The sequence below is a fragment of the Heterodontus francisci genome, chromosome 12, assembly GCF_036365525.1.
Source record: "Heterodontus francisci isolate sHetFra1 chromosome 12, sHetFra1.hap1, whole genome shotgun sequence".
In the NCBI taxonomy this organism is placed as follows: domain Eukaryota; kingdom Metazoa; phylum Chordata; class Chondrichthyes; order Heterodontiformes; family Heterodontidae; genus Heterodontus; species Heterodontus francisci.
Genome location: NC_090382.1, coordinates 85,662,580 through 85,681,268, shown reverse-complemented (window position 1 = coordinate 85,681,268; position 18,689 = coordinate 85,662,580). Strand labels below are relative to the sequence as shown.

General features: G+C 44.7%; 1 protein-coding gene across 3 annotated transcripts in view; it reads left to right on the top strand.

Moving 5' to 3' along the window:
* The window catches only part of LOC137375970 (organic cation/carnitine transporter 2-like), a 117,509-nt gene that overhangs the window by 46,336 nt on the left and 52,484 nt on the right, over positions 1-18,689 (top strand). For all 3 annotated transcript variants that reach the window (XM_068043782.1, XM_068043785.1, XM_068043784.1), the window contains one exon: positions 12,781-12,907. In XM_068043782.1, the coding sequence (XP_067899883.1) occupies positions 12,781-12,907 (127 nt within the window). The remainder of the gene's footprint in view (positions 1-12,780; positions 12,908-18,689) is intronic.

The following is an 18,689-nucleotide window of genomic DNA, read 5'->3' as shown; positions in this document are numbered from 1 at the left end:
TGTGCAGAACTTCTTTCCTAATCCTATTTGTGTCATTGGTACCCATGTGGACCATAACAATTGGATCCTCCCCCTCCCACTGCAAGCTCCTCTCCAGCCCTGAGCAGGTGTCCCAAACCCTGGCAACGGGCAGGTAACACAGCCTTTTGGACTCACGCCCTTGGCTGCAGAGAATGATGTCTATCCCCCTAGCTAGACTGTCCTCTACTACCACTACATACTTATTTACTTCCCCACTTGAATGGCTTCCTGTACCACGGTGCCATATTGAATTTGCTCATCTACCCTGGAGTCCCTCACTCAACCATATAACTGAAAGAACATTAAACCTGTTGGACAATTGCAAGGTCTGAGGCTCCTCCATATTTGCCTTTTCAATCCCCTTACTCGCAGTCACATCCTCTTGTTCCCCACCACTAACCAAATCAGAAGGAGCCTATCCTCTGGGGTGTGACTGCCTCCTGGAACTAAGTTTCCACATAACTTTACCCCTCCCTGATGCATCCAGCTCACTGACTCTGAGCCAAAGTTCCTCGAACCGCAGACACTTACTGTAGACGTGTTTCCCGTTGATCACGTTGGTGTCCACCAGCTCCCACATACTGCAGCTGCAACACACCACCTGCCCTGCCATCCTGATTGTGTTTTAAATAACTAATTAATTATTTACTTAATTAATTAATAGGAAATATTCACCAGCCAATCTATTAAGCTTAACTAGTATTAGTAAATAAAACCTTCCAATTCATAAAATTACCCGAGTGTTGAAAGATAAACGGTAAAAAACTCACCGACCAATCAACCTGTTTTCCTGTGATGTCCACTTTGATTTTTTTTCTCTCCTCAGAATGAGGTTGGTCAGTTCTGGTGGACAGGACTGGACTGGATAGCTCTTTTGAACTGCCTGCTGGTCTCGCTTGTGCTCTCTCTCTGATGGCACTCTTTTGAACTGCCGGCTGGCCTCATAGGAACATAGGAACATAAGAAGTTAGGAGCAGGAGTAGGCCATTTAGCCCCTCGAGCCTGTCCCGCCATTCAATGAGATCATGGCTGATCCGCAGCCTATCTCCATATACCTGCCTTTGGCCCATATCCCTTAATATCTTTGCTTAACAAAAATCTATCTATCTCAGATTTAAAATTAACGACTGTTCCAGGTTCAACTGCTGTTTGTGGGAGAGAGTTCCAAACCTCTACCACCCTTTGCATGAAGAAGTGCTTCCTAACATCTCTCCTGAACGGTCTGGTCCTAATTTTTAGACTATGCCCCCTAGTTTTAGAATCTCCAACCAGTGGAAATAGTTTATCTTTATCTAGCCTGTCTTTTCCTGTTAATATCTTGAAGACTTCGATCAGATCACCCCTTAACCTTCTAAAATCTAGCGAAAACAGGCCTAATTTGTGTAATCTCTCCTCGTAACTTAACACCTGTAGTCCAGGTATCATACTTGTAAACCTATGTTGCACTCCCTCCAAGGCCATAATATCCTTCCTAATGTGTGGTGCCCAGAACTGCTCACAGTATTCCAAGTGGGGTCTAACCAGGGTTTTATACAGCTGCAGCATAACCTCTGTGTCTTTATACTCCAATCCTCTAGATATAAAGGCTAGCATTCCATTAGCCTTTTTGATTATTTTCTGCACTTGTTCGTGGCATTTTAAAGATCCATGCACCTGAATCCCCAAGTCTTTTTGGACATCCACTGTACTTAACCTCTTCCCATTTAGAAAGTACCTTGCTCTATCCTTTTATGGTCCAAAATGGATAATCTCACACTTGCCCGCATTGAAATCCATCTGCCACAGTTTTTCCCACTCACCTAGTCTGTCAATATCCCTTTGCAATTTTATGCTATCATCTAGACTGTCTACAATGCTGCCTAACTTTGTATCATCAGCAAATTTGGATATATGACTTACTATGCCATCGTCCAAGTCGTTAATGAATAATGTGAATAATTGAGGCCCCAACACAGATCGCTACAGGACACCACTAGTCACATCCTGCCAATCAGAGTACTTACCCATTATCCCCACTCTCTGTCGCCTACCACTCAACCAATTTCCTAACCATGTCAATAATTTTCCCTCAACTCCATGGGCCTCTACCCAATTAACAGTCTCTTATGTGGGACTTCATCAAATGCCTTCTGGAAGTCCATATAAGTAACATCCATAGACATTCCCCTGTCCAGTACCTTAGTCACCTCTTCGCTCGTGCTCTCTCTCTGATGGCGCTCTTTTGAAGTGCCTGCTGGTCCTGCTCCTTCAAAGATCTATGCACGTGAACACCCAAGATCCTGCTGTCCCTATATACTCTTTAGAACTGTACCGTTTAGTCTGTATTGCCTCTCCCTATCACTTTTGCCAAAATGCATCAACTCACACTTTTGTGTATCAAATTTAATCTGCCACTTGCCTGCGCTAGCCTATCGATGTCTTTTTGCAGTTGATTGGTATCTGTCACACTTCCAAGTTTGGTATCATCAGCAAATTTTGAAATTTTACTCTGTATTTCAAAATCCAAGACATTTTTATATCAAAAACGCAGTGGTCCTTTCACTGACCCTTGGGGAACACCACTGTCTACCAATCCTCTAGTCTGAAAAACAACAATTTACCACAACTCGCTGTTTTTTGTCCTTAAGCCAATTTCTTTATCCAATTGGATACTGACCCTCATCCCATGAGCCTCAATTTTGTTAACCAGCCTTTTATGTGGCACTTTGTCAAATGCTGTCTTAAAATCAACATAGACAACATCCATTGCATTCCCTTCATCAACCTTCTCTGTTACTGCATCAAAAAAAATCTACTTTTTTTATTAGTTCATGGGATGTGGGCATCTCTGGCTATGTCAGCATTTATTGCCCATCCCTATTTCACTAATTGCCCTTGTGAAGGTGGTGGTGAGCTGCCTTCTTGAACCGCAGTCCTTGGGATGTGGTACACCAACAGTGCTGTTAGGAAGGGAGTTCCAGGATTTTGACCCAGCGACATTGAAGGAATGGCGATATAGTTCCAAGTCTGGATGGTATATGACTTGGAGGGGAATTTGTAGGTGGTGATGTTCCCATGCATCTACTGCCCTTGTCCTTCTAGGTGGTAGAGGTCACAGATTTGGAAGGTGCTGTCGAAGGAGCCTTGGTGAGTTGCTGAACTTAGCCAAGCACAATCTGCCTTTTACAATTCCTTGCTGGCTCACCTCAATTAACTTGAACATCTTCCTGTTGATTTTTTTCTGATTATTGTTTCTAAAACCTTACCTACCACTGATGTTAAACTGACTGTCCTGTAGTTACTAGGAACGTCCTTAGTTCTTTCTTGAATAAGATACCACATTTGCCACTCTCTAGTCCTCTGGCATTTCCCCATATATAGGGAAGATTGGAAGATTATGGCAAGCCCTTCCACCATCTCCACTCCCATTTCCTTGAGCAACCTAGGATGCAAGCCATCTGGATCAGGTGACCTATGCCCTTTAAGCATAGCCAGCCTTGCCAGTACATCCTTGTACTTTCATCCCAATCCATACCTCTACCATCTCCGCTTCTATCAATATTTTGCCAAAATCCTCTTCTTTAGTAAACAATGATACAAAATATGCATTATGTTTTCTAGTCTTGCCCTGCGCCTCTTATCATATATCACCTGTTTGTCTCTAATATGCCCCACAACGTCTCTTACTACCCTCTTACTATTTTACATGCCAGTATAAGATTTTGGGATCCCGATTATGTTGACTACCATTCTATTCTCATATTCTCTTTTTGCCAGTCTTACTTTTCTGAAGAAGGGTGGCTCCAAGTCCCTTCTCTGATGCATCACATTAGATTATGGTTTCTTCAACACTGGAGCTTGAGTGAAAAGTTGTTTGAGCTCATGTAGCGCTTGGGTGTGGTGTTCTAGCCACTCAAAGTGAGCATCTTTTTCCGTCAATCCTTTTGGTGGCTCTGCAACATGACAGTCTGGGTAGGAACTTTGCCCGGTATGTAACACACCCAAGAAGGCGCTGCACTGCCTTGTCTTTATGGGCTAACATCTCCATGATGGCCTTTATTTTATGCAGATCTGGGCGTGGGCCATCCTCTGTCAGTAGATGTTCCATATTGGACACTGATGAGAGACAAAGTTGAAGTTTCTTCCTGTTCAACTGCAAGTTGAATTCTCTTGTTCTCTTCAGGAACTTGGCTAAGTTCTTATCATGGTCTGCTACTGCTTCCTGGTGGGTGTCACCACAGCCGAATACCACAAAGTCATCAGCTGTGACATCAGCACCATCTAAGCTTTCCACAATTTCATGCTGGTGTCGTTGTAATTCTTCCAGTGATGTTGATATCCCAGATGGCATACGTGTCCATTTGTAGCGATCGTAGGGTGTAGCAAAAGTTGTGAGAAAACTGCTCCCCTCATCTAGTTTCATGTGCCAATACCGGTCTTCTGCATCAAGAACTGAGAATACATGAGCTTTAGATAGCCTTGGTAAAATATTATTCACAGTGGGAATAGGGTAGTGCTGGTGCTTCAAAGCCTCATTCAAGTCCTTAGAGTCAATCCAGATTTGAAGCTTATTAGCCTTCTAAACAATGACTGCACTGCTAATCCATTCTTTTGGCTGCATAACTTTGACAGAGGGTGCAGAAAAGATTCACGAGAATAGTTCCAGAGAATGAGGAACTTCAGTTACGTGTATAGGTTGGAGAAGCTGGATTGTTCTCCTTGAAGAGATTAAGATGTGATTTGATAGAGGTGTTCAGAATCATGAGGGTTCTGGACAGAGTAGATGGAAACTGTTTCCATTGGCCAAAGGATCCAGAACGAGAGGACACCGATTTAAGGTGATTGGCCAAAGAACCAGAGTCAACATGAGGAAAAACCTTTTTACTCAGCGAGTGGTTAGGATCTGGAATGGTCTACCTGAAAGTGTGGTTGAGGCCTTCAAAAGGTAATTGGACAATTTTCTGAAGACAAAACATTTGCAGAGCTACAGGGAAAAGGTGAGTTGCTCTTGCAAGATGTTGCACACTTATTTCCAGAAGGCATTTGACAAGGTGCCCCATAAAAGGTTATTGCGCAAAGTAGGAGCTTTGTAGGGGGTAACATATTAGCATTGGTAGAAGATTGACTGACTGGCTGGCAGAAAACAGAGAGTATGCATAAATGGGTCCTTTTTTGATTGGCAGGATGTCACGACTGGAGTCCTGCAGGGGTCTGTGCTGGGGCGTCAAATTTTTGCAGTTTATATCAATGACTTAGATGAGGGGAACGATCGCATGGTAGCTAAATTTGCAGATGACACAAAGGGAGGTAGGAAAGTATGACATGAAGAGGACATAAGGAGGTTGCAGACTGATATAGATAGTTTGAGTGAGTGGGCAAAAACCTGGCAGCTGGAGTATAATATGGGAAAATGTGAAATTGTTTACTTTGGCAGGAAGAATAAAAAATCAGAGTTTTTTTTATTCATTCATGGAATGTGGGCATCGCTGGCTAGGCCAGCATTTATTGTCCATCCCTAATTGCCCTTGAGAAGGTGGTGGTGAGCTGCCTTCTTGAACCGCTGCAGTCCATTTGGGGTAGGCACACCCACAGTGCTGTTAGGAAGGGAGTTCCAGGATTTTGACCCAGCGACAGTGAAGGAATGGCTATATAGTTCCAAGTCAGGATGGTGTGTGACTTGGAAGGGAACTTGCAGGTGGTGGTGTTCCCACGTATTTGCTGCCCTTGTCCTTCTAGTTGGTAGAGGCTGCGGGTTTGGAAGGTGCTGTCTAAGGAGTATTACTTAAATGGAGAACGACTGCAGAATTTCAGGGTGCAGAGGGATCTAGGTGTTCTAGTGCATAAGTCACAAAGTTAGTATGCAGCTACAGCAACGAATAAAGAGGATAATCCTTTATTACGAGAAGAATTGAAAATAAAAGTAAGGATGTTATGCTTCAGTTATACAGGGCATTGGTGAGACCACATCTCAAACACAGTGTGCAATTTTTCTTCCTTATTTAAGGAAGGATGCAAATGAGTTGGAGGCAGTTCAGAGGAGGTTGACTAGATTGATACCAGGTGTTGTTCTATGATGTTCCTGATGACTCCATAGCTGTCATTATATGCCTGCTGTTCTTGTGTGGTCTTGTGGCAGAGGGGCATCATCACTCACATGTACAGAGGGTCATCTTTGCTCCCAAGCAGACAGCCTCTGTTTGTTCTTGAAGGCACAAAGACAGTGGGACTGGCAGACTGCCTCGGAATAAAGGCATCGTGGTTGCTGCAAGGATTGCGGAAATTGGCTAACATGATGTACTGTACATGGTTGCACACAAACTGTGCACTGACGGAATGGTAGCCCTTGTAGTTCCTGTACCTCTACCTGTTGACATGGCGGGGATGGGGGGTTCCACGGAGCCATGTGCGTGCAGTCAATATCTCCCTGCCCCATTGGGAATTCCACTATCCTGTCAAAGCCACATGCCCACTCATCCAGCTTCTGCCTCCTTAGAGAGAAATGTTACAATCATGTCTCTTGGCATATAGGGCCTCCGTCACCTCCTGGAATCATCAGATGCCATACTGGGATATGTTGGCTATGTCATCCAGTTCTGCCTGGAAAGATCCAATTGCATAGAAGCTTAATGCCACTGTAACCTTCATGGCTACTGGCAGTGCAGTCCTCGTCCTGGTGTGAGGCTCCAGGTCATGTTGAAGGAGATGGCACAATTCTATAACAACCTGTTTGGTGAATGTCAGTCACACCAGGCATTGCTCATAGCTCATCTAGAGGTATAAGTGTTTCCGGAAAACGTGCGGTGTGTACGGCCTTCTGTGGCAAGCCCTCCTCCTCCTATCACTTCGTAGAGCTTTCCTTCTCTGCAGCCTCTGCTCCATTTGTTGATCATGTTACAGGCTCAGAGACGCTGAAACAACAGCCTCCATACTTCTTGCAGACTACACATGAAAAAATTTTATGCCCCCCTACCCTGCCCCGATTGGATGCGCCAACTCACAAATCAAGTTCCAAAAACAATGCACAACACTTCCACAAACTTCTCTACAACAGAGAAAGTCAAAAGCACCTCAAAAGCACAAAGTCAAAAGCACCGTGTTCAGCTGAGAGATTGACAGTGTTATGAACGCTGGACTTTGTAGTATCATTTTGTTTTTAAAAACTGATTTTTAATGTATTGTAAGAGGGATTCAGAGGAGACGTGTGATGTCGCACCAACTCTACCTAGAGAGAAGACAGGGATCCTGGTTACCATGTGAACAAGGAACCAGATCAAAGACCCTTTTGAAAATTGAATACAAGGTTGTAACACCTGAAGAACAATGGGTTTCATTCTCCCAGACTCTCAGAACATAAATAGGGAGCCAGGGGCTCTGAAAGAGCAAACTCAAGTCTAAATTTTTAACACCTGGAAACAAAGGAAGGCCCAGGTGTTTCTGCTGTGACCAGACTTGTGGACTCTGCATATTGAAAAAGGCAAATGACTATTGGCTTTTGATTCTGGATAAATTCAACAGGCTTTCAGTAAATCTGGAGGTTGTAAGGAGGACTGGAGAAAGAGAAAACAACTGCTCTCAGAACACAAACAGTGAAAGGCTGCGAAGACTTGAACCCAATTCGAAAGCTGAGATTTCGGGAGGAAAAAGACCAACAGGGTCAGCAGAGATCCCCTTATTTACGAAAATCCAGGTTGAAAGTGCTTGGAAGAAGTGAGTGAAGAGGACATTGCCTTTGAGAAGGACTGGGAGATCCAACCCATTGCAACTGGGGAGAGTTTGGGACTTTTAACTGCAAAGATATCGCTTCATTGGGGACCTGGTGTAACATAAATGTGATGTGGGATTTTCAAGTGTTTCAATAATTTAAATGGGAATCATCTTTCATCTTCATCTTCATCTTTGGCCTCCTTATCTCGAGAGACAATGGGTAAGTGCCTGGAGGTGGTCCGTGGTGTGTGGAGCAGTGCCTGGAGTGGCTATAAAGGCCAATTCTAGAGTGACAGGCTCTTCCACAGGTGCTGCAGAAAAATTTGTTTGTCGGGGCTGTTACACAGTTGGCTCTCCCCTTGCGCTTCTGTCTTTTTTCCTGCCAACTGCTAAGTCTCTTCAACTCGCCACACTTTAGCCCCGCCTTTATGGCTGCCCGCCAGCTCTGGCGATCACTGGCAACTGACTCCCACGACTTGTGATCAATGTCACAGGACTTCATGTCGCATTTGTAGATGTCTTTGAAGCGGAGACATGGACGGCCGGTGGGTCTGATACCAGTGGCGAGCTCGCTGTACAATGTCTCTCTGGGGATCCTGCCATCTTCCATGCGGCTCACATGGCTAAGCCATCTCAAGCACCGCTGACTCAGTAGTGTGTATAAGCTGGGGATGTTGGCCGCCTCGAGGAATTCTGTGTTGGAGATACGGTCCTGCCACCTGATGCCAAGTATTCTCCGGAGGCAGCGAAGATGGAATGAATTGAGACGTCGCTCTTGGCTGACATACGTTGTCCAGGCCTTGCTGCCATAGAGCAAGGTACTGAGGACACAGGCTTGATACATTCGGGCTTTTGTGTTCTGTGTCAGTGTGCCATTTTCCCACACTCTCTTGGCCAGTCTGGACATAGCAGTGGAAGCCTTTCCCATGCATCTAGAGACAAGTTACTGGTGATAGTTGAGCCCAGGTAGGTGAACGCTTGAACCACTTCCAGAGCGTGGTCGCTGATATTGATGGATGGAGCATTTCTAAAGTCCTGTCCCATGATGTTCGTTTTCTTGAGGCTGATGGTTAGGCCAAATTCGTTGCAGGCAGCCGCAAACCTGTCGATGAGACTCTGCAGGCACTCTTCAGTGTGAGATGTTAAAGCAGCATCGTCAGCAAAGAGGAGTTCCCTGATGAGGACTTTCCATACTTTGGTCTTCGCTCTTTGGCGGGCAAGGTTGAACAACCTGCCCCCTGATCTTGTGTGGAGGAAAATTCCTTCTTCTGAAGACTTGAACGCATGTGAGAGCAGCAGGGAGAAGAAAATCCCAAAAAGTGTGGGTGCGAGAACACAGCCCTGTTTCACGCCACTCAGGATAGCAAAGGGGTCTGATGAGGTGCCGCTATGCTGAATTGTGCCTTTCATATTGTCATGGAATGAGGTGATGATACTTAGTAGCTTTGGTGGACATCCAATCTTTTCTAGTAGTCTAAAGAGACCACGTCTGCTGACGAGGTCAAAGGCTTTGGTGAGATCAATGAAAGCAATGTAGAGGGGCATCTGTTGTTCGCGGCATTTCTCCTGTATCTGACGAAGGGAGAACAGCATGTCAACGGTCGATCTCTCTGCACGAAAGCCACACTGTGCCTCAGAGTAGACGCGCTCGGCCAGCTTCTGGAGGCTGTTTAAAGCGACTCGAGCAAAAACGTTCCCCACTATGCTGAGCAGGGAGATTCCACGGTAGTTGTTGCAGTCACCGCGATCACCTTTGTTTTTATAGAGGGTGATGATATTGGCATCGCGCATGTCCTGAGGTACTGCTCCCTTGTCCCAGCACAGGCAAAGCAGTTCATGTAGTGCTGAGAGTATAGCAGGCTTGGCACTCTTGATTATTTTAGGGGTAATGCTGTCCTTCCCAGGGGCTTTTCCGCTGGCTAGAGAATCAATGGCATCACTGAGTTCCGATTTTGTTGGCTGTACGTCCAGCTCATCCATGACTGGTAGAGGCTTGGCTGCATTGTGGGCAGTCGCGGTGACAACGTTCTCCCTGGAGTACAGTTCTAGGTAGTGCTCAACCCAGCGGTCCATTTGCTTGCATTGGTCAGTGATTATGTCCCCTGATTTAGATTTGAGGAGGGCGATCTTCTTGATGGTTGGCCCAAAAGCTCTCTTAATGCCATCATACATTCCTCTGATGTTTCTGGTGTCTGAGGCCAGCTGAATATGACTGCATAGGTGTTGCCAGTAGTCATTTGCGCAGCGCCTGGCTGTTCTTTGTGCAGTGCTTCCGGCTGCTTTAAGTGCTACGGATGTTAACTCGCTGGGGGCTTTCTTGTAGTTCAACAGTGCAGTGCGCTTAGCGGCTATGACAGGTTCCAGCTCTTCAATATGAGATTGAAACCCGTCTGCATTCCTCTTCGCACGATTGCCGTAGGTGGTCAAAGCTGACTCATAGATGGCGTCTCAGCATCCCCTGTGGGAGTGTTTTGAAGGGCTTTTACAAGTGAATTTAGAAATTTATGTAACAGCTGTGGATGAGAAATTCTGCTCGGGTTGATGCGCGGGTGGCCCTTTTGCTTGGAGTGATGCAACTTCTTTGGTCTGAATCTAACCTTGCTGCACACCAGGGAGTGTTCAGTGTCGCAGTCCGCACTGTGGAAGCTGCGTGTGATTTGAACACTGTTTAAGGAGGCTCGCCTTGTGACGATGAGGTCGAGCTGGTGCCAACGACGCGATCTTGGGTGCCTCCATGAAACCTGGTGACAGGGTTTAGTGTGAAAGCACGAGTTGGTGATGCAGAGGTTATGATAGGTACACAACTCAAGCAGTCTCTGTCCATTCTCATTCATCCTTCCAACGCCATAGTGCCCAAGGCAGTAGGGCCATGAGTCATGGTCGGCCCCAACCCTGGCATTAAAGTCCCCCAGCAGGAACAGGTGTTCAGTGTTGGGGATGCTACTAATGATATTATGGAGTTCCTCGTAGAACTGGTCTTTAGCTTCAGGTGGGGAGCAGAGTGTTGGAACATAGATGCTGAGTAGGTGTACTGGACCAGAGGTGGTGAGCAGTCAGATGGACAGTATGCGTTCCGAGCCATTTGAGGGAGGCTCTATCATGCTGAGCAAGGAGTTTCTGATGGCGAAGCCCATTCCATGCTGTCTTGGTTCTTCAGGATCCCTACCCTGCCAGAAGAAGGTGTAGTCTTGCTCTGTTGGAGTTCCACTCACAGGGAGGCGTGTCTCCTGAAGTGCTGCAATGTCTACATTGAGTCTACTGAGCTCGTTGTTAATGATGGCGGTCTTCCGAGAATCGTTGATTTGTGTAAGGTCTTCCGACAGGCCAGGACACATAGTTCTGATGTTCCAGCTTGCAAAGCGAAGGGCTGGTACCTTCTTTCCTTTTTTCATGTTGTTTGGTGCGGTGTTGCAGTCCACTTTTCGGGCAATGACCCTGAGCTCCAAGCACCCATTGAAGCAGGTGGACTGTGGCGGGACAGAATCTTATTGACCGGGGGCTGCCCGGTTTGAGGCGGGCGGTAGCTGTCCAGTGAGGTGCGATGACCTCTCCCACCGACAAAGGCAACCCGTGGCGCCCAATCTCTACGCCAATTGAGCTGGACTTACAACCCATAACTGCTGCCTTCCGTGTTGTTTCAGTCGCTGTGAGACGACTATGGAGTGACCTCTCTATGGCGCATGCCTGGGCGATTGTATGGAGGTTGAGAGTTGCCCAAGCGTCAAAACCCCCCTCTCGGCCTTTCTGGTGGGGTCCAAAGGAGTGCAGAGCACGACGTTTGGCACCGGTATGGCTGCAGGAACTGCCGGAAACATGCCAAAGATGACACATGACCGCCTACGGGGTTCCGCTCTGGATTTTCTGTTAGGGTTTACTCCCTTAGCCTTGGTCTCTCCCGAGAGGCCCACAAGACAGCGTGGTTGGGAATACCTTTCTCTAATTTAGTGTATTAGCTACTCATAAATACTGTTTGGTTAATGTTGAATTTTTTAGTTTCGTAAAAGTCTTAAAATGTGAAATCTTGTCATTTACTTCTTTAAATTGGTCTGGGCAGTTTATATCAAGTTTTAACATTAACTGTCTCACTGAGGTTGTAACAACAGGCATTCAGTGGGCTTGCATGGTTGAAGTTTCAGCAATGTGTGTCAAATCAGGCAGAATGGCAGACTGACATCACAATCCGACCTCTCCTCACACTGCTGCTGCATGCACTGTGTGTCTGTGCCAGCCCCTGCCCAGTGGAACATGCCAGAAGTGGTCTGCAGTGTGACTCACACCACACCAACAACACTGCAGAGTCTAATTCACAGCTGTAAAATCCAGCTACATTCCTGTAGAGTGTGCTACAACTGCTTTCACTCTCAAAGTAGTTTAAAAATCAAATATTCCAACATCTGTCTCAATTCTTTCCTAGAATTTCACAAAACAAATACACAGCCTAATGATTTTATTAATTTGCCTTTGCAAAAGAACAGACCTACGGATCTTCCCCCAATCAGATGTGATGTTCATTTTCCCCAGGAATTTGTTTTAAAATTGGTAGTATAGTTTTTTATCAATACCACATGAGTTATTACACATTGCCTGAATAAAGAACAGAGAGGAAAATCTTTCAGGGAAGATTGTATGCTGGGAACAAAAACCTCCTGATATCCGTTCCATTCAAAGTTAATGAAATGAAAATCCAGCGTGTGCAATCCTTCCTGCTCAATTTTCCATTCCATGCAATGCTTCATAAAGCTTGTCAATCAAGACAAAAATTTACCCCAGTTTCTTCTTTCTCTTTAGATTTGCCTGTATTATACACCATATCAGGGTGAGGCACTATCCAAGACTAGCAGACCATTGCCAGTGGCACTTATTATCCAGACATTTGTGCCATCCTGTCAAATTTCATATTACACTTCATCTTTCATACCATCCTCTGCCATTGCCATTTCCGAATCAACTCTGGTTTGAATATAATTTTATGTTCGTACATGTCATTAAGAAGTAGTTTAATATTATTAGTAACTGCTCAAGTCCTTTGTGTGACTTTCATACACTTTAAATAACGTAAAATATTTTTAATTCCAGGTTTATTCCTGAGTCTCCACGCTGGCTGCTGTTAAAGGGAAGGGTCCAGGAGGCTGAAGCAATATTCCGACACATTGCAAAGAGAAATGGTGTCACTCCACCAGAGGTGCTCTTCAATGATCTTAAGGTACTGGCACACAATTACATTTGTTTCCTGTGTCGTCATTCAGCTCGTTAATCCAGGCCTGCTCTTTAATTGTCAATTTTTCTCACCTCTTCTCTTCTGAACGTGTTGACTCTTTACTATGGTATAGTTCCACGGGTGTTAGTCACATCCTTGTCGAAGTAATTATTCTTTTTCATATTAGTCCAGATAGTGAGTGCTATCAGGTTATTCAGTCATCAAAGACTTCACCGTCAAGCCTAATACTGTCTTCACCCAAAAGCAAATACATGTGCACTTTCCACCAGGATTCAACACATAGCAATTAGGCATGAGATTCCTGGCTGATTTGATTATGCTTCCCTGGGATTCTTAAGACAACTGCAGTGTCGCCAATTGCACAAATGAGAGGTCAAAAGAGGCTGGTTCAAAATCCTGGAACTCCCTTCCTAGCAGCACTGTGGGTGTACCTACCCCAAATGGACTGCAGTGGTTCAAGAAGGCAGCTCACCACCACCTTCTCAAGGGCAATTAGGGATGGGCAAAAAATGCTGTCCTGGCCAGTGACGCCCACATCCCATGAATGAATAAAAAAAAAACGTGATTTATGTGGTTCATTACCACAGTACATGCTGCATTGACTCACTGAGCTATTTCTAAATCTTTGAGGCTAATTGTCTTGTCTCAACTGTCACTAGGATTGAACTGTCTTTAACTACACACTGGATAAAATAATTGAGTCAGTGGGGAGCCTTTTCCTCATTTAGGGTTGCGGTCATGTTTGCACTCTTCCATCAGTTCATAAAGACACGTATTGTATTAGAGTAGCCCCAGATGACGATTAGATTCTTTGTTTCCACTATACATTCCTCTCTCGTTAATTCTTGCAATTTTCTTGTGGCTTTTCCCTCAATATCCATTATATTAGTGAAATATACACCATGAAATGTATAGAAACATTGTACTGTTTCTGATAGTGGCAAAATAAAATGCCCAGCTTTTGAGTCTAGTGTACTTCATTATCTTACAAGTGCCATTTCTTGTCAGAGGTGACCATGCACTGATAATCACTAGATTGGGTAAGTTTGGTTGAATCCTTTGGGATGCTGCACACATCCTAACTGTTCAGAGATTGCATCAAATATTCACACAGTCCCCTTTCAGAAATTAGTCGGAGTAATTTTCAACAATAAAATGGCATTCTATAGTAGTAAGGGATTAGTTAAGGTAAAGGTGCAGACATAGAAACACAGACATAGAAACATAGAAAATAGGAGCAGGAGTAGGCCATTCAGCTCTTCAGGCCAAATGCTCCGTTATTAAAAAAAGACAATGGCTGATCGTCTAATTCAGTACCCTGTTCCCGCTTTCGCCCCATATCCCTTGATCCCTTTGGCATTAAGAAATATATCTATCGCCGCCTTAAATATATTTAATGACTTGGCCTCCACTGCCTTCCGCGGTAGAGAATTCCACAGGTTCACCACCCTCTGAGTGAAGAAATTTCTCCTCATCTTGGTTCTAAATGGCACCCCCGTATCCTGAGACTGTGATCCTTGGTTCTAGACTCCCCAGCCATTGGAAACATGCTCCCTGCATCTAGTCTGCCTAGTCCTGTTAGAATGTTATATGTTTCTATGAGATCCCCTCTCATTCTTCTAAACTCTAGTGAATATCGACCTAGTCAACCCAATCTCTCCTCATATGTCAATCCTGCCATCCCAGGAATCTGCCTAGTAAATCTTCTTTGCACTCCCTCCAAGGCAGGAACATCCTTCCTCAGATAAGGAGACCAAAACTGCACACAATACTCCAGATGTGCTCTCACCAAGACCCTGTATAACTGCAGTAAGACATCCTTGTTCCTGTACTCAAATCCTCTTGCAATGAAGGCCAAGATGCCATTCGCCTTCCTAATTGCTGGACGCACCTGAATGCTTGTTTTCAGTGACTGGTGTACAAGGACACCCAGGTCTCGTTGCACCTCCCCCTTTCCCAATCTATCACCATTCAAATAATAATCTGCCTTTCTGTTTTTACAACCAAAGTGGACAACCTCACATTTATCCATGTTATACTGCATCTGCCATGTATTTGCCCACTCACCCAACTTGTCCAAATCACATTGGAGCCTCTTTGCATCCTCCTCATAGCTCACATTCCCCCTAGCTTTGTGTCGTCTGCAAACATGGAAATGTTACATTTAGCTCCCACACCCAAGTCATTAATATACATTGTGAATACATGGGGCTCAAGCACTGATCCCTGCGGTACCCCATTATTCACTGCCTGCCACCCCGAAAAAGACCCGTTTATTCCTACCCTCTGTTTCCTGTCTGTCAACCAATTCTCAATCCATGCCAGTATATTACCCCCAATCCCATGTGCCTTAATTTTGCACACTAATCTCTTATGTGGGACCTTATCAAAAGCCTTCTGAAAATCCAAATACGCCACATCCACTGGTTCTCCCTTATCTATTCTACTAGTTACATCCTCAAAAAACTCCAGTAGTTTTGTTAAGCATGACTTCCGTTTCGTAAACCCATGTTGACTTTGCCCAATCCCATTTATACTTTCCAGGTGTTCTGCTATCAGATCCTTTATAATCGACTGTAGCATTTTCCCCACTACTGATGTAAGGCTAACTGGTCTGCAATTCCCTGTTTTTTCTCTCCCTCCTTTTTTAAATAGTGGGGTTACATTTGCCACCCTCCAATCTGTAGGAACTGCTCCAGAATCTATAGAATTTTGGAAGATGGCCACCAATGCATCCACTATTTCCAGGGCCACTTCCTTCAGTACTCTGGGATGTAGATTATCAGGTCCTGGGGATTTGTCAGTCTTTAACCCCATTAATTTCCCTGGCACTTTTTTTACTAATACTGATTTCCTTCAGTTCCTCCCTCTCATTAAACCCGATGTTCCCTAACATTCTGGGAGCTTATTTGTGTCCTCCTTTGTGAAGACAGAACCAAAGTATGTGTTTAATTGTTCTGCCATTTCTTTGTTCCCCATTATAATTTCCCCTGTTTCTGACTGTAAGGGACCTACATTTGTCTTCACTAATCATTTTCTCTTCACATATTTATAGAAGCTTTTACAGTCAGTTTTTATGTTCCCCGCGAGTTTACTCAGCCGAAGAAGGCATTATCCTGGTAAGAACAAGGGGATGACAAAGTTACAAAATAAACATTTTGTCTCCATTTTCACAGCTGGATATTCAAATCAAAATAGCATTAAAGGGGTTATTTAAACTTCTTCCAAATAAATCACTAAAATCTGATGGTATATATCTGAGGGAAGTTAGGGTAGAAACAGTGGATGCCATCACCACATCCCCAATTTTAACTCTGAGCACAAATTAAGAGACAGAGCAAGCAGTCTGCCTCTTATATCATCAACACAGGCCCGGTTGATTTTAACTCTCAGGCTTCATCTCAATATGATTGATAGACTGCTGACCCCATCGGAAACAGTCAGCCAACTTTGTGTGCAATTTTTATTGGGTCACCAGATGCCTATTTAAATTGGGAATGCATCTCTCAAAGCATGTTTGGATTCTTTGAAGACAGTTAGAGTCATAGTATCATAATGGTTACAGCAGAGGATGAGGCCATTCGACCAGTCATATCCGTGCTAGTTCTCTGCAAGAGCAACTCAGCTAATCCCACTCCTCAACCCTTTCCCTGTAGCATTGTATGTTTTTTCTCTTCAAGTGCTTATCCTATTCCTTAATGAAAGCCACAATTGAATCTGCTTCCACCATACTCTCAGACAGTGCATTCCAGATCCTAACCATGCTATCCATAAAAAGATTTTTCTCATGTCACTGTTGGTTCTTTTGCCATCACCTTGCATCAGTTCTCAATCCTTCTCCCAATGGGAACAGTTTCTCTCTACCTACTCTGTCCAAACCCTGAACATCTGTATTAAATCTCCTCTCAACCTTCTTTTCTCTAAGGAGAGCAACCCCAGCTTCTCCAATCTATCCACATAACTGAAGTCCCTCATTCCTGGAACAATTCTCTTAAACCTTTGTTTTATTCTTTCATGGGATGTGGGTGTTGCTGGCAAAGCCAGCATTTGTTGCCCATCCCTAATTGCCCTTGACAACTGAGTGGCTTGCTAGGCTGTGGGTTTGGTAGGCCACACTAGGTAAGGACAGCAGATTTCCTTCCCTAAAGGGCATTAGTGAACCAGATGGGTTTCTACAATAATCAATTATAGTAATGAGATTAGCTTTCAATTCCAGACTTTCTATTAATTAATTGAATTTAAATTCCACCAGCTGCCATGATGGAATTTGAACCCTCTGGATTACTAATTCAGTGCCATTACCACGTCATCATCTTGGCACGCTAAAGCCTTCACATCCTTACTGAAGTGTGGTGTCCAGAATTGGACACAATACTCCAGTTGAGGCCAAACCAGTGTTTTATAAAGATTCATCATAACTTACTTGCTTTTGTACTCTATGCTTCTATTCATAAAGCCCAGGATTCTGTATGCTTTTTTAACCATTTTCTCAACCTGCCCTGCCACCTTCAACGATTTGTGCACATATACCACCAGGCCTCTTTGTTCCTGTGCCCCCTTTCAAATTGCACCCTTTATTTTATATTGCCTCTCCTTGTTCCTCCTAGCAAAATGTATCAATTCACACTTCTCTGCATTAAATTTCATCTGCCAAGTGTCCAAGCATCCCACCAGTCTATGTCCTCTTGAAGTCTATCACTATCCTCCTTACAGTTCACAATAGTTCCAAATTTTGTCATCTGCAGATTTTGAAATTGTACCATGCACACCCAAATCTAACTCATTCATAAAGATCAAGTAAAGGAGTGGTCCTAGTACCGACCCCTGGGGAACCCCACTATGAACATTCTTCCAGTCCAAAAAACAAACGTTCACCACTACTTTTCTGTTTCTTGTCACTCAGCCAGCTTTGTATCCATGCTGCCACTGTCCCACTTATTCCATGGGCTCTAACTTTGCTGGAAAGCGTAATATGTGGCACTTTATCATATACCTTTTGGAAGTCCATGTAAATCACACCTACCATATTACCTTCATCAACCACCTCTGCTATCTCATCAAAAAACTCAAATTAATTAAACATAATTTGCCTTTAAAAAAATCCCTGCTGACTTTCCCTAATTAATCCACATTTGCCCAAGTGACTATTAATTTTGTCCCAGATTATTGTTTCTAAAAGCTTTCCCACCACCGAGGTTAAACTGACTGGCCGGTAGTTGCTAGGTTTATCCTTACACCCTGTTTTGAAACCGTCCTCTGTCACCACCACCAGCCCCTATCTAAGGAGGATTGGAAGATTATGGCCAGTACCTCCACACGACCTCCCTGCGGGCTCATAGGGGTGTGGGGTATCCTCCTGATCAGGAAACCTGTGACCTACAGAAGTACACGCCGTCAGCAAGAGCCATCCCCGTGAAAACACCCCCGCCCTGCTCTCACCAACTCACCACCACCACCTCCCTCCCCCCACCCCACCCTACCCAACCCTGCCAGGGCTTTCCTGATTGGTTCCAGTGACCCCGACACAACTTACCTTCTTGGCAGGCCATGTTGACAGCTGCAGTCCCAGCACTGGCCATAGCATCCAATGGTGCTGCTGGGATTGGAAAACTACCAGCAGCTCTTGGAGGCAGGCTCCCATCTTTTAAAGGGATGGGAGCCCTGGTGCCTGGCAATTAATTGCCAGAACACCAAAAAATGTGTCTGGGGATCCCCAGACGGCTGAGGTGGGATTGCCACTGACTTTCTGTCCCAGTGTTGAGAGTCT